This window comes from Microcaecilia unicolor, chromosome 9 (genome assembly GCF_901765095.1).
Source record: "Microcaecilia unicolor chromosome 9, aMicUni1.1, whole genome shotgun sequence".
NCBI classification, from domain to species: domain Eukaryota; kingdom Metazoa; phylum Chordata; class Amphibia; order Gymnophiona; family Siphonopidae; genus Microcaecilia; species Microcaecilia unicolor.
In genome coordinates, this window is record NC_044039.1 from 142,647,950 (window position 1) to 142,662,063 (window position 14,114).

General features: G+C 45.9%; 1 protein-coding gene across 1 annotated transcript in view; it reads left to right on the top strand.

The window, feature by feature from the left end:
* Window positions 1-14,114, top strand: part of LTK (leukocyte receptor tyrosine kinase) — a 251,737-nt gene that overhangs the window by 81,700 nt on the left and 155,923 nt on the right. Inside the window, exon 2 of the mRNA XM_030215372.1 lies at window positions 11,890-11,982. Coding sequence (XP_030071232.1) covers window positions 11,890-11,982 — 93 coding nt within the window. The remainder of the gene's footprint in view (window positions 1-11,889; window positions 11,983-14,114) is intronic.

Here is a 14,114-nt window from a genome sequence, read left to right on the forward strand (position 1 = left end):
GACATTACTCATGACCTGTAAGTTCTCGACAAATTAGTGCAGCTAAGCATTCTGTTCAGTAATGAATCTAATTATCTAGGCTGCCTCATATGGGCTTATTGGTCATTCAGCATCCTTCTCGGTTCTTTCTTCCTTTCTTTTTTTTTGACTTGGCATTTTTCTCCTGTTTTTTTTGTATTTTTAGCTCAGTTGGAAGCAGGCTGTTATTTGACTCTATGCCTCTAATTCTATATAGTACGCCAAAAGTGTTGTGCCAATTAGGTACCTAAGGCTAGATTCTATATATGGTGCCTAAAAGTTCTGCATGGAAAAAAAATACGCCTAGGCATATTCTCTAAAGTACGCCTATATTTTATAGAATAGGCTTAAATTGCCATGCGGTATATAGCATTATGCTGAACGCTTCTCCAAGTGACCCAATTTAATCACGGCCATTTACGCCATGTTTTACTTGGTGTAAAACCTGATGCCTAAATTAGGCGCAGAGCAAATGTATTCCATAACATAGTGCATAGATTTCAGAAATATCCATGCTCGACTCATGGCTACACCCCCTTTCCAACTATGCAACTTAGAATTTAAGCGCACCACATTACAGAATACGCTTAGTAAGTTATGTGTGTACATCTTAATGCCAATTAGTGCTAATAATTGTTAACATCCAATTAACAGCGCTGATTACCTAGTTTACCAAGTTACATGCATTGTTACAGAATAAGCTTCGATTTCCAAGCCGTATATAGAATCCCGGGGCTAATGTTTGGTATCCAAACAGAACTTAAACACCAGAACAGGGGTGAAACAGCAGATAGGCACCTAAGTTCACTTAGGTGCAATTCTATATCTTGGAGAGTAAGGGGCCGTTTTACTAAGCTGTGCTAAAAAGTGACTGCAATGAAGCTACAAAATAGTAAATTTAAAATGAATCGGAAAAAATATTTCTTCACTCAACATGTAATTAAACTCTGGAATTCATTGCCAGAGACTATGGTAAAAGCAGTTAGCTTAGCAGGGTTTAAAAAAAGGTTTGGCTAGCTTCCTAAAAGAAAAGTCTATAAGCCATTATTAAAATGGACTTGGGAAAATTCATTGCTTATTTCAAGGATAAGCAGCATAAAATGTATTGTACTGTTTTGGGATCTTGCCAGGTACTTGTGATCTGGATCGGCTACTGTTGGAAACAGAATACTAAGCTTGATGGACCTTCGGCCTCTCCCAGTATGGCAACACTTATGTACTTATGTAAAGTGACCGGTGCTGTGGTCAGTGCATGGATTTCCCATGTGCTATGGCCACTTTTAGCATGGTAGTAAAATGGCTGCATTTCCATATTTTTCTTTGATGGCCACGTACTAATTTCTCAATACACACGTGGCCATTACCATGGGAGCCCTTACCAACACCTATTTTGTAGGCGCTAAGGGCTCCCACACTAATCCCACAGTAATTGGGCAGCATGCAGCAATGTGCCTGTGCTACCCAGTTAGCACAGGGCACGCCTGCTCTCTGCCCATAGTCACACCTCCTGCCCTGAAAAATAAAAAAATATCTTTCAGCACAGGATTAGCGCACGCTAATGAGCATAATACCGTGGGACATCCTGTGACAGTGTTTTTTGCTATGTGGTAGACATGCACTAATGCCTACAGCAGCTTAATACAAGGGCCCCTATTGGGCTCATTTTCGAAAGAGAAGGACGCTCTTCTTTTGACATAAATCGGAAGATGGACGTTCTTCTCCCAGGGTCATCCAAATCGGTATAATCAAAAGCCGATTTTGGATGTCCCCAATTGCACTCCGTCGCAGGATGGCCAAAGTTCAAGGGGGCGTGTTGGAGGCGTAGCGAAGGCAGGACTTGGGTGTGCCTAACACTTGGGCGTCCTTGATCCATAATCGAAAAATTGAAGGACGTCCCTGACAAACACTTGGATGTTTTCACCCGGACCTGGTTTTCTTACGACTAAAGCACAAAAAGGTGTCTGAACTGACCAGATGACCACCAGAGAGAATTGGGGATGACCTCCCGTTACTCCCCCAGTGGTCACTAACTCCCTCCCACCCTCAAAAAACATCTTTCAAAATATTTTGTGCCAGCCTCTATGCCAGCCTCAGATGTCATACTCAGGTCAATGACAGCAGTATGCAGGTCCCTGGAGCAGTTTTAGTGAGTGAGTGCACTTCAGACAGGTGGACCCAGGCCCATCCCCCCCACCTGTTACATTTGTGGAGGAAACAGCGAGCCCTCCAAAACCTACAACAAACCCATTGTACCCACATCTAGGTGCCCCCCTTCACCCGTAAGGGCTATCTATGGTAGTGGTGTAAAGTTGGAGGTGATGGCTTTTGGGGGCTTTTGGGAGGCTCAGCTCAAAAGGTAAGGGAGCTATGTACCTGGAGGCAGTTTATTAAATCCACTGCAGTGCCCCCTAGGGCGCCCGTTGATGTCCTAGCATTTCAGGGGGACCAGTGCACTACAGATGCTGGCTCCTCCCACGACCAAATGGCTTGCATTTGGTTGTTTCTGAGATGGACGTCTTAGGTTTCAAAAATCGCTGAAAATCAGAAACGACCATGTCTAGGGACGTCCATCTCTATGGATGACAAAATTTAAGGATTTGGACGTCCCTGACAGTATTTTTGAAATGAAAGATGGACGTCCATCTTGTTTCGAAAATACGGGTTTCCCCGCCCCTGGATCGGGACGTTTTGCAAGGACATCCAATTCGAAACGTGGACGTCCCTTTTGAAAATGCCCCTCCACGTGTTCTAGTGAATAACTGGAAAGGGGGGGGGGGTTCACATGGGAGGGGCATGGGCATTCTGACTATTTAAGTGCATTGAATATTGTCGAACGCTTAACTGCTGCATTTAGACACGTCCATTTACACTTGCCATAAAGCACATATAAGTGGTGGAACCTACTTGTTGACGTAATCTAGCATTCTATAGCAGATTAGGTGCACATATTAGCCGTTATAGAATACTTGCTTAGGGGTCCTTTTACTAAGGTGCGCTGAAAAATGGCCTATGCTGGTTAGGACGTGTGTTTTGGACGCGCGCAGGTCCATTTTCAGTGCACCTGCAAAAAAGGCACTTTTTGGGGGCTGAAAATGGACGTGCAGCAAAATAAAAATTGGTGCACATCCATGTTAGGCCTGAAACATTACCACCACCTATTGACCTAGTGGTAAGGTCTCACACATTAACCAGGCGGTAATGGTCTATGCGCATACAATGCCGATTACCACGCACGCTGGAAAATTTCCAGTGTGCTTAGTGGACACACGTAAAAAATGAAATTACCGCTCAGGCCACATGGTAGCCGGGCAGTAGGATGCACGTAGGTGTCTACACAGCTTAGTAAAGGGGCTAAATATAAACCAGCAGGTGCCGTTCAGGATATTCGCCTGTCTTGTGGAAACGGAGTAGCTCACAAAGACAGAACAGCAGGCTGTTTTCCTGTTACAAAAGACTGCTTGCTAGTATCATACAGTATCATAAAGAAAGTGAACTACCTGCAAATAAATCAAGCCACACAAGATAACTCCAGCATTCTCAAAAATTCCAATGTATTTGTTCGAGCAGTGGTTCTCAATCCAATCACAGCCAACCAGTTGGGTTTAATATGCATGAAACAGCTTTGCGTGCAGTGGTTTTATTACAGGGTTTCCCAGTCTTGCAAATCTTACAGCTACTCAGGTTTTCAGAATATGCATGAGACAAATTTTAATACACTGAAAACTTAATCCATGCAAACTTAATCTCATGCATATTCAATCAGGATATCTTAAAACCTTAACTGGTTGTGAGGTCCCTAGGCCAGGTTTGGGAAGCCCTGCTCTATTGTATGCAAACCTATCTCAAGCATTTTTATTGTGGACTTGCTGAAAATCTAACTTGCTGAGTGTATCCTGAGTTTAATTATACGTTGAGTGAAGAAACATTTTCTCCGATTCGTTTTAAATTGTAGCTTCATCACATGCCCCCCCCTAGTCCTAGTATTTTTGGAAAGCGTAAACAGACGCTTCACATCTTCCTGTTCAACTCCACTCATTATTTTATAGACCTCTATCATATCTCCCCTCAGCCGCCTTTTCTCCAAGCTGAAGAGCCCCAGCCGCTTTAGCCTTTCCTCATAGGGAAGTTGTTCCATCCCCTTTATCATTTTCGTTGCCCTTCTCTGCACCTTTTCTAATTCCACTATATCTTTTTTGAGATACGGTGACCAGAATTGAACACAACATTCGAGGTGCGGTCGCACCATGGAGCGATACAAAGGCATTATAATGTCCTCATTTTTGCTTTCCATTTCATTCCTAATAATACCTAACACAACTCGGGCATTCGGCACACACTCAGACGTATCAACCCCCGCCCCCTTCAATACCACACTACAAGCCGTATCTTCGATAGAATTGGATTTATTTTGGCCGCAGCCAGGAACATCAAAATTGTTACAACTTAAACAAATTACATTACATCTTCTACTAATCATTATGCCAGCATGCATTTCTACCCGGGTACACAGCTTCTACACGTAGTTGCATATTCTGGGCCACAGGCCAAGCCGTACCAAGCCCCTGTGGCCCCCTGTGCTGTTTTCCAAGCACCCGATGTCACTTGGTGTCTCCCGTTGAAGGAGGCACCTACCACATTTACAAAATGACGTTCTAGGCCTCCCGGCCGCCCAAGCCAGGAGACAAGCTGTATACACGTTGTTTCCCGTTGAAGGAGGCACCTACCACATTTACAAAATGACGTTCTAGGCCTCCCGGCCGCCCAAGCCAGGAGACAAGCTGTATACACGTTGTTTCCTTATAACAAGGCTGCTCACATGCAAGCCTACCATTTGCATCAACTTGATAATTTTCCACACAACTCTTTCTGCAGCAGTAGTTACCCCAAACTTGTAACTGTTATGTGTCAAGCTGCTGTGTACCCATTGCTGGCTGTGCGTAAACATTGTAGTCTAACGCCACAGGCCACGGCAACGACACCTCGTTTGCCGTGGTCCCCCACCCCTCCTGGCTGCGGTCATGCCCTAACGCTATGGCTTGTATCTATTCGCAAGTCATGTGGGATCGTATGACTTTTAATGCACACAAGAATGCCTGAAGCCTCCCTCCCTTACCTATACCCTGTTATGGCTACTCTATCGCCCTGGCTCCTCTATCGCCCTGACAACCCAGGCTCTCACTGCTGCCCTTCTATGCGCCCACCGCCTTTCCCTGTGCCCAATGTACATACAAGTGATGAGTGACCGCATATCCAAATCCGCTGCAGCTCATTCTGGATATGGATACCTGTAATAGAATATAATGGGAAGCGACATGTTAGCACAGTGCAAGCAACCATTATCACTTTGCTGTGGATGCCTTAATGGGTGCAATGTACCTCTTGTATACACTAGTTGGGTCTGATGTAGCGCTTGTATACATTAGGTCGCCATCAGCCCAGTCTTTTGATGGCCTCTATGGACACTCCTAGCGCTACCACTGCCGTAGCTGCCCTAATCCTAAATGAGTGGGTACTGTACATAGTGTATGAATCAGCAGGCTGGTCTTTGGTCTTTGTTTTAAGTCGGCTTGAAGGTTCAGGACAGGGCATGTCCGTTCCGATCCATTTTGATTTGTGAATAAGTAGGTCAGTTGCCGCGGCTGTAATGGCCGCGTCACATATTAAGAGGGACATACCATGGTGGGCATGCTTGTACGTAGCCACCAACTCACTGACTCGCAGAGCACCATGCAAAGCTAATGAGAATGCGCATTTGACTCGACGGCCCTCAAACTCAGTGTACTCCCGGCCTGCCCCATCCTTTCATCAGTCTCGTGACAACAAATGACCTAGATGGATTTTGGACAGCCACCGCTTTGGCGAGAAAACTGATGGCTGCGAACATGATTGAGACCTGGTTTCTGCTAATTCCCTTCATACATGCCGGGGGCCGGGAATATATCAGTACCACCCTTCTCTTCTAAGTGTTGACTATATGTGCGGTTGTGTATCTTGTCCGCGAGATATCTGTTAACTATCGCAGCATCGGGTCCCATTTCCGGGTCTGCGCTCTAAAAACGAGAAAGAGCATCCACTATAACCATTCTCCCTGCCTGGTCTATGTTTAGCTGTAATCACTGCGGAACTATCTGTCTGCACACATAACTTGTGGGAAGTGCATGGCGGACAACTACTGCCATATTGTCTGAGGGAATTACAATTAACTTGTGAGATATGCCAGGTCCCCCCAGGAAACATGATATCCTACGTGGTCCCTGCTGAAACCCGAGCTTGCTGCGCACCACGCTCCCTGGAAGTAAATCTGCCGCATCTGTAAAGAAAATGCAGGGTTTCCGTGAGAGTGGGTGAATCGTGCCAAAATGAAATCCCATGGGCCAAGAACCTGCTAAATCTCGCTTGATGTCCTGTGTACGTCTGAGATGAAAATGCGCTTTGTTTGTTCCCGATGTTGCTAAAGCTATTGGGAATCACCCTTATTGCGAAGCCTACTGGACCCAGGAGTTCCTGTACCTGCTTCAGCCTTGCTTTTTTACAGTGCCACCTCATATTCGCCGCTCTGGCAAGCTTATCAATTTTGTCAGCCGGCAGTCTGGAACATCTAGTTCCAATTCAATACCTATAATGTAAGGATTCGCCGTGGGTCTACTGTTTTTTCAACGGCTAATGGGATGTCCAATTTCTGTGCCAAGTGGATAAAGACCTGTAACACATCCGTCCACTCTTGTGATTCCCGGTCTTTGAACAAGAAGTCCTCCAGATGAGGACCAGAGACCTAGCGGGGGCTAGTTGCTCCACTACCCCGTGCACAAACATGCTAAGCTCTTTGAAATATGCGCACTAGATGTGGCCACACATGGGGACATATTTATCGCAATAAAACCTCTCCTGGAACCTGACACCTAACAAGGGAAAGGGCTGTGGGTGTAAAGGCAAGGTGCGAAAAGCCGAATCTCCGTCCACCTTAGCCCAATGTGCCTAATTGCCTTGCCGCCGAATTATTTGAATGGCATTGTCTACAGATGCATATTGTACTGTACAGCTGCTATGGTCAATGTAGTCATTTACTGATGTTCCTATGTGGCGGGACAAATTACGACTGGGCCTACCTTTCCCCAGCTCCTTCCTTGGTATTATGCCTAGCGGAGACACTGTTGTTGCCTTGAAGGGCGGGTCCTCAAACAGCCCCGCTATGCAGCCTAGCAATAGTTCTTTGGTAATCTTGCCTGCAGCTATCTGTCGATGCATGTGAATCGAGGATGCATTGTTGGGGTAGTGTTGTCACTGTGGTGTTGTCCTCTAATATGGAATCATGCAACCTGATTGGAAACCTGTGGTGATGCACCCGTTCTGTCAGGGTAACGGGCTAACCTTGAAGCTTGATGGCTTCCGGACCCTGTCCTGAGTTAATAGGTTGCTTTCTCCTGTCTCATAAGCTTGATGGGGGGAGCACTAGCTCCCTCAGTACCCTGTCCCGTGTTACTAGATTGCTGTTCCCTGTCTCTGGGGAGCCTGCCTTGCCCTGCAGCATGCCTGCCCGCACGGGCGTGTCGGGTGCTAGGTGCAATGTCCGCTGCCTACGTCCTGCCTTTGTCCTGACGGCATTGCCTGACAGGACTACCACTGGTGCTGACCCGATATGAATGGATTGTCTGCACTGCTTTCTTGTAAATTTAATATCTTAGTTAAGCCATGCCCGTCCCCTAAATATCTCATGCGCTTTTAAAATTATATTCCATATCCCACACCAAGTCCGGGCCCCTTTCCGTTTCCTTCACTATAGTGACTGTCCTGAGTATGTGAACAGCTGAGTGTCCTAAGTATGTGAACAGCCTCCGACCAGCCCATGAAAGACCCGAATATCTTGGGCTTCTTATCTGTTACGCTATCCCTGCCTACGGTACCCTCCTCATGCAACTCCCACACAAGGAGGGAGAAGATATCGATCCACCTGTATTGTGAGAACGGTACCTAATGCATCGCTCCTGTGATTAAGTACTCCCACATCCTGACTGGTCCCCTGTGCACCGACCGGTGCCACAACCGCATTCTGTCCTGCCATATTGGGCTCCGTTACCCGTCCTTATCGTCCCATACTGCATATCTAGTTATGTCATGCGTCTGCGCTGGAAGGAGTGTAGTGCTGTCATTAGACTTACCCCTTGCCGGTACTGGCAGTAGCCCCGCAACTATAGAGGTGGAGTCTGCGGTGCTGCTACCTCCCTTGCAGGCCCCCGCACCGTCTGTGCTTGTGGTGTAGGTCCACTGTGACTTCTAAGGTCTGGGGCCACAGCACTCCGCGTCTTAGCTGGCGGAGTTTTGGTGGGCCGCTTGGCTGGCCTTGCTGGTGCATATGTCTCCTTCGCACACTACAATGACATTACTGCAATGGAGAGACTAAAAGAATAGACAATTTAAAGCAAAATGACCTCATAATAACTGATTGTGGTGACGCCGGCTTCCCCAATCGCTGCGTGCATCCTATGGTGCCTGTGTAAACTGTACCCTCCTTGCTCACAGCTACATATCCGACTGCGTGCTGTCTGCGCAGTGCGCCCTTCCTTAAATGGCTGGCCTAAAGCCCCACGGGCGATGGCTGTTACATTCAAATTTGGCCTGGTAGTCAAAACGGCTGCCATATGCAAAATGGGCCGCTAAAATTAAAATGGCCAGGCCCCTGTAAATCCGGCAGATAAATCAGTAAGACTGGTGGTCCTTCTATCAAAATGGCCACCGTTTTCAAATTAGCTGCTTTAGTCCACGTGGCCGCTCTAGTCAAAATGGCCGCTAAGTGCACATGGCCCTCTAGGACTAACACTGTTGTACCAACCCTTCCCCCCGTGGACCTGGTCCTAACGGCAGCTGAGAGTAGCATACTGTAACCGATATGTTTGTCTGATGCCCCTAAGTACTGTGTCCCGCTATGCTGGCACCAAACGGTATGATATCAATTGTTCCAGCCTATGCCGTGTGTCAAAGACACAAATGCGTGCAGTATCCAAGGTGGCCGCTGCGGTTAAATTTGTATTTGGAATGTCCATTCTAGTGAATTTTAGCGCCCTAAAACTGGCTGCCTTTTCCAAATTTTACTGCTAGTCAGAATGGGCGGTGTATTGAAAGTGGCCACCGTTTTTACAATCGGCACTGATGCAAATGGCCACCCTATCGAAATTCACCGCTGCCGTACGTGCCTCTGTAGGTTAATGGCCGACTGTATGGGCGGGCAATTACAACGTGTAGCGAAGCGCATGTCCCGCCAATTTGGGACTCCCCCTAAGTGGCCCGCAAGAGAAGACCCTGACTAGCGAGGATCGCAATGTGGACGTTTCTGCAAAAACCCGCATCTCAAATATCGCATGGCAGGCCAATCATACAGACATGGCGCCGGTAAGTAACGTTTAGGATGAAGCGTAGTCGACCGAGTAGAAAACACAGCATGGCCGTAGTGCTGCGTGACATGGGCAGCTTATACAACATGGGCAACTTATACCGCACTAAATTTTACCGAATTAGATAACACGGCGTGGCAGACCACAATGGGGCTTGTATAGCTCTGCGTGGCCTGGGCGGCTTATACAGCATGAGCGATTTATACTGCACTCATTTTTGCCGCATTACATCGAAAATCTGGTGTGGCCGGCCATAACGGGGCTTAAGGTCCGTCGCCGTAATGGCATGGACGGCTTATACCGCATTTATTTTTCAAATTAGATAACACGGCATGGCCAGCCACAACGGGGCTCGAAGGTCCGTTGCTGTATAGTGCGTAACTGTCGGCCAATTATTAGTGGCCGGCCATCACCGCATCTTAACGTGCGGTGTGCCGCTGAGGCAGGAGAAGAGCAAAAATGACGTACCATTAAAGGTGTTTTCGTCTCCCTGAGATAGTTTGCGCCTCGGTTCAGTACTGTGCACAAGGTCTTCCTAGTCGTGCCTCAGTGCCGTGCTATGCACTGCAGATTGTGAGCACTGCATGGCCGGCCAAAAATGGCAACCGCGCTATGGCAAACCCATCTGCCATGCGCCATGGGCAGCGTATGTGGGACTCTAGCCTAGTGCACGTAATGCCGTGAGATAGGCAGCTAACCCGAGATGGCCGGCCATCCTGGAAAAACTAAATGGGGGTCGGCAAGAGAAAGCTAAAATGCCTTGCACAAAGTTTTAAATGTCTACATACCGTAAAATTTGTTCTCAATTTGCTGGAATATCGTGCTCTGCTGTAAGAGCTTCTTTGGCTGTACTCTGCACAAGCTCTGCCCAGGGCAGACACAAAACATGTGCCTGTAAAAATTTCAGGAGCTGCTGCCCAGGGTTGCTCTTCTCCTGCTTCCAAATTCAAAAGGACTTCCTGTGCAGTTCAAATTCCTCTCTCCTCCTCCCTTGCTCCTCCCCTTTTTTCCTGCCCCCTCCCCTTGCTACCCCTTGTTTCCCTCCCACTACTACCTCTGCTCTCTAGCTAGGCCCTCCCTGTACCCTCCCCCACACTTCTGTCTTTGCTGGCCTTCAGCCCGGTTGTGGTCGGCCCCCCTTTAATGGGTGTGCCTGGTTCTTTCTATTTGCTTTCTTAGCCGCCGCTGCACACTGAGCAGATGGTTTCAACGTGCCATCAACAATGACACCTAGATCCCTTTCTTGGTCAGTGATTCCTAACGTGGAACCTTGCATTACGTAGCTATAATTTGGGTTCCTCTTTCCCACATGCATCACTTTGCACTTGCTCATAAATCACTCATTATTACAGTGTTGCCAAATTTTCTAGCTTCTCTAATTTCTGCTATCATTGCATCATCTCTCAGGTTGTTCTGGCCTGGTGGACAGTATTCTTGTTTTTTTTTTTTGTTACATTTGTACCCTGCACTTTCCCACTCATGGCAGGCTCAATGCGGCTTACATGGGGCAACGAAGGGTTAAGTGACTTGCCCAGAGTCACAAGGAGCTGCATTGAGACTTCAAAGGTGGAATTTCAATTCTTAAGAATTTCACATTATTATCTGTTTCCTGCTGAATTTTTGTTCTGTTAGGGGGGGGGTCTTTTACTAAGCCACAGTAGTGTTTTTAGCTCGTGGTAGAAATCAGCTGATGCCCAAAGAGACGGCTGAAGGGGATATGATTGAGGTCTACAGAAACCTGAGTGAAGGTGAATCGGTTCTTCTGTCATTCAAAAAGTACAAAGACCAGGGGACACTCGATGAAATTGCATGGAAATACTTTTAAAACATATAGGGGGAGATATTTTTTTCTACTCAAAGAATAGTTAAGCTCTGGAACTCGTTGCCAGAGGATGAGGTAACGGCGATTAGGGTATCTGGGTTTAAAAATGGTTTGGACAAATTCCTGGAGGAAATGTCCATAGCCTGCTATTATGATGGATATCAAGGAAGCCACTGCTTGCACTGGGATTAGTAGCATGGAGTGGTGCTACTAACTGTGTTTCTGCCAGGTACTTGTGACCTGGATTGGCCACTGCTGGAAGCAGGATACTGGGCTGGATGGACTATTGGTCTGACCTAGTATGGCTGTTCTTATGTTCTTATATTCCTATGGGCTGGCGTCCTGGTGTTTACCGTCAGCTGATTTCTACTGTGAGTTAAAAATGCTACCCCTAAAGCAGCCCATATGCGGGCGAAACACGACCATGTGAGGCATGTAGAGAGTGCTTTATGTCTTTTATCCATTGTGGCGAATATATTCTGTTATAACCCCACCATGCAGGTCTGCTCTGTTTCTTCACTGGTAATGGAATTATTTCTCTTGCTGTTTTGAAAGGACATTGACATCATTGATATATGCTTTAGGATTTTTTTTTTATGATCAAAACATGGGTTATAATATTTTAGCATTGTCTTAAAGTTTGCATATTTATTTATTTTTCAGTCATTATCTGTTCTGGATTAGATGAGAAAAACATTTCAACAGTGAAACTCTCTGGAGAGGAGACGGCATCATATGACCAACTTCCCAGTGCAGGTAAGACTGCTTAGAGGAGAAGGTTACTAGAGAGAAGGAGGGATAACAGGTGTGTTATTTTGCTCTGGGTTCGAAGTCCCAGCTTTCCTGCATTCTAGTGTACTGGTTCTGTAATCCTGATGCTGCTATATACCAACGTAGTGACATAATACTGTACAGGATAGCAGTAAGAACAATTGTTCCATCTCCTCTGTTCAGCTATTCTCTTTAATTACCCAACTGCCTCTGTCCCCCATGTAAAGTACAACTCCCTATTTGAGTAGAGCTGCAAAAAGTCATAGTAGAGTGTCTCTGTTCCAGCTGAGCAGTGAAAGGCTTCGATACCAGTGAGGATATTATCCTAGGCCACATTAAAAAAACAGCCACTAGGCCTTTATTGTGTGAGGTTCATTATAACTAATGCTTTCACAGGACATCTTGGAATTTGAGCCATGTAAACATTTCACAGCATTGCTCTGTCTGTATCAGCTAGGAGCCCTGACGTATGAACCTCTCCATGGAACGCTCATAAGTACATAAGTATTGCCACACTGGGACAGACCAAAGGTCCATCAAACCCAGCATCCTGTTTCCAACAGTGGAGAATCCAGGTCACACATACCTGGCAAGAGCCCAAAAAAGTTCAATACATTTTATACTGCTTATCCAGAAATAGCAGTGGATTTTCCCCAAGTCAATTTAATAATGATCTATGGACTTTTCCTTTCGGAAGCCGCCCGGACCTTTTTTAAACCATGCTAAGCTAACCTCCTTTACCACATTCTCTGGCAACAAATTCCAGAGTTTAATTACACGTTGAAATACCTGCCTCAATGAGAACTTCTCCATTGAAATATCTCACTAATGCCAGCCAGGACCCCCTCAGTGGGAGGTTCATCATACAAGACCCCACCAGTGTCATCTAAAAGTCCAGTAACCTGAGGCTCCCAGCATCACTACATTTCTTTTTTATTTTAATTTTTATTGACTTATCAAAGAAACATCAAGACAATAAAATCTTGAAAAGACATTTTCCATACATAAGGAGCAATAAGTAAGAAGAAAAAGAAAAATAGCATATTGCTCTTACCAAAATATAAGAACATAAGAATAGCCATACCGGGTCAGACCAATGGTCTGTCTAGCCCAGTATCCTGTTTCCAACAGTAGCCAATCCAGGTGAGAAACCCAAATAGTAGCAACATTCCATGCTACCAATCCCAGGGTAAGTAGTGGCTTCCCCATGTCTATCTCAATAACAGACACTGGACTTTTCCTCCAGGAATTTGTCCAAACCTTTTTAAAAACCGGATACGCTAACCGCTGTTGCCACATCCTCTGCCAACAAATTCCAGACCTTAACTATTCATTGAGTAAAAAAAAATTTCCGCCTATTTGATTTAAAAGTATTTCTATGTAACTTCATTGTCCCTAATCTTTGTACTTTTTGAAATAGTAAAAATCGATTCACTTTTACCTGTTCTACACCACTCAGGATTTTGTAGACCTCAACCATATCCTCTCTCAGCAGTCTCTTTTCCAAGCTGAAGAGCCCTAACCTCTTTAGCCTTTCTTCGTATGAGAGGAGATCCATCCCTTCTATCATTTTGGTTGCTCTTCTTTGAACCTTTTCTAATTCCTCTATATCTTTTTTGAGATACGGTGACCAGAACTGAATGCAATACTCAAGGTGAGGTCGCACCGTGGAGCAGTAGAGAGGCATTTTAATATTCTTGGTCTTACTTACTATCCTTTTCCTAATAATTCCTAGCATTCTGTTTGCTTTTTTGGCCGCTGCTGCACACTGGGCAGAAGATTTCAGCGTATTGTCTACAAGATGAAAATTCCAGACCACAATATGGAGGATCCAAGAAAAGAAAATGACAGAGTTACAACTATCAAATTTAATGAATAAGAAAGTACTGCAAATTATTCTCAGACCAAAATATAACTTTTCTGCTCCATTACATTTTTATGGTTTGGTAGTTGTGTATCCTGCCACACAGTGGCGTAGCCATAGGTGGGCCTGGGTGGGCCAGGGTCCACCCACTTAGGGCTCAGGCCCACCCAACAGTAGCACATGTTTAGCGGTAGATGGTAGGGATCCCAAGCTCTGCCAGCAGAAGACTCCCCCCTGATGGAAATGAAAACGC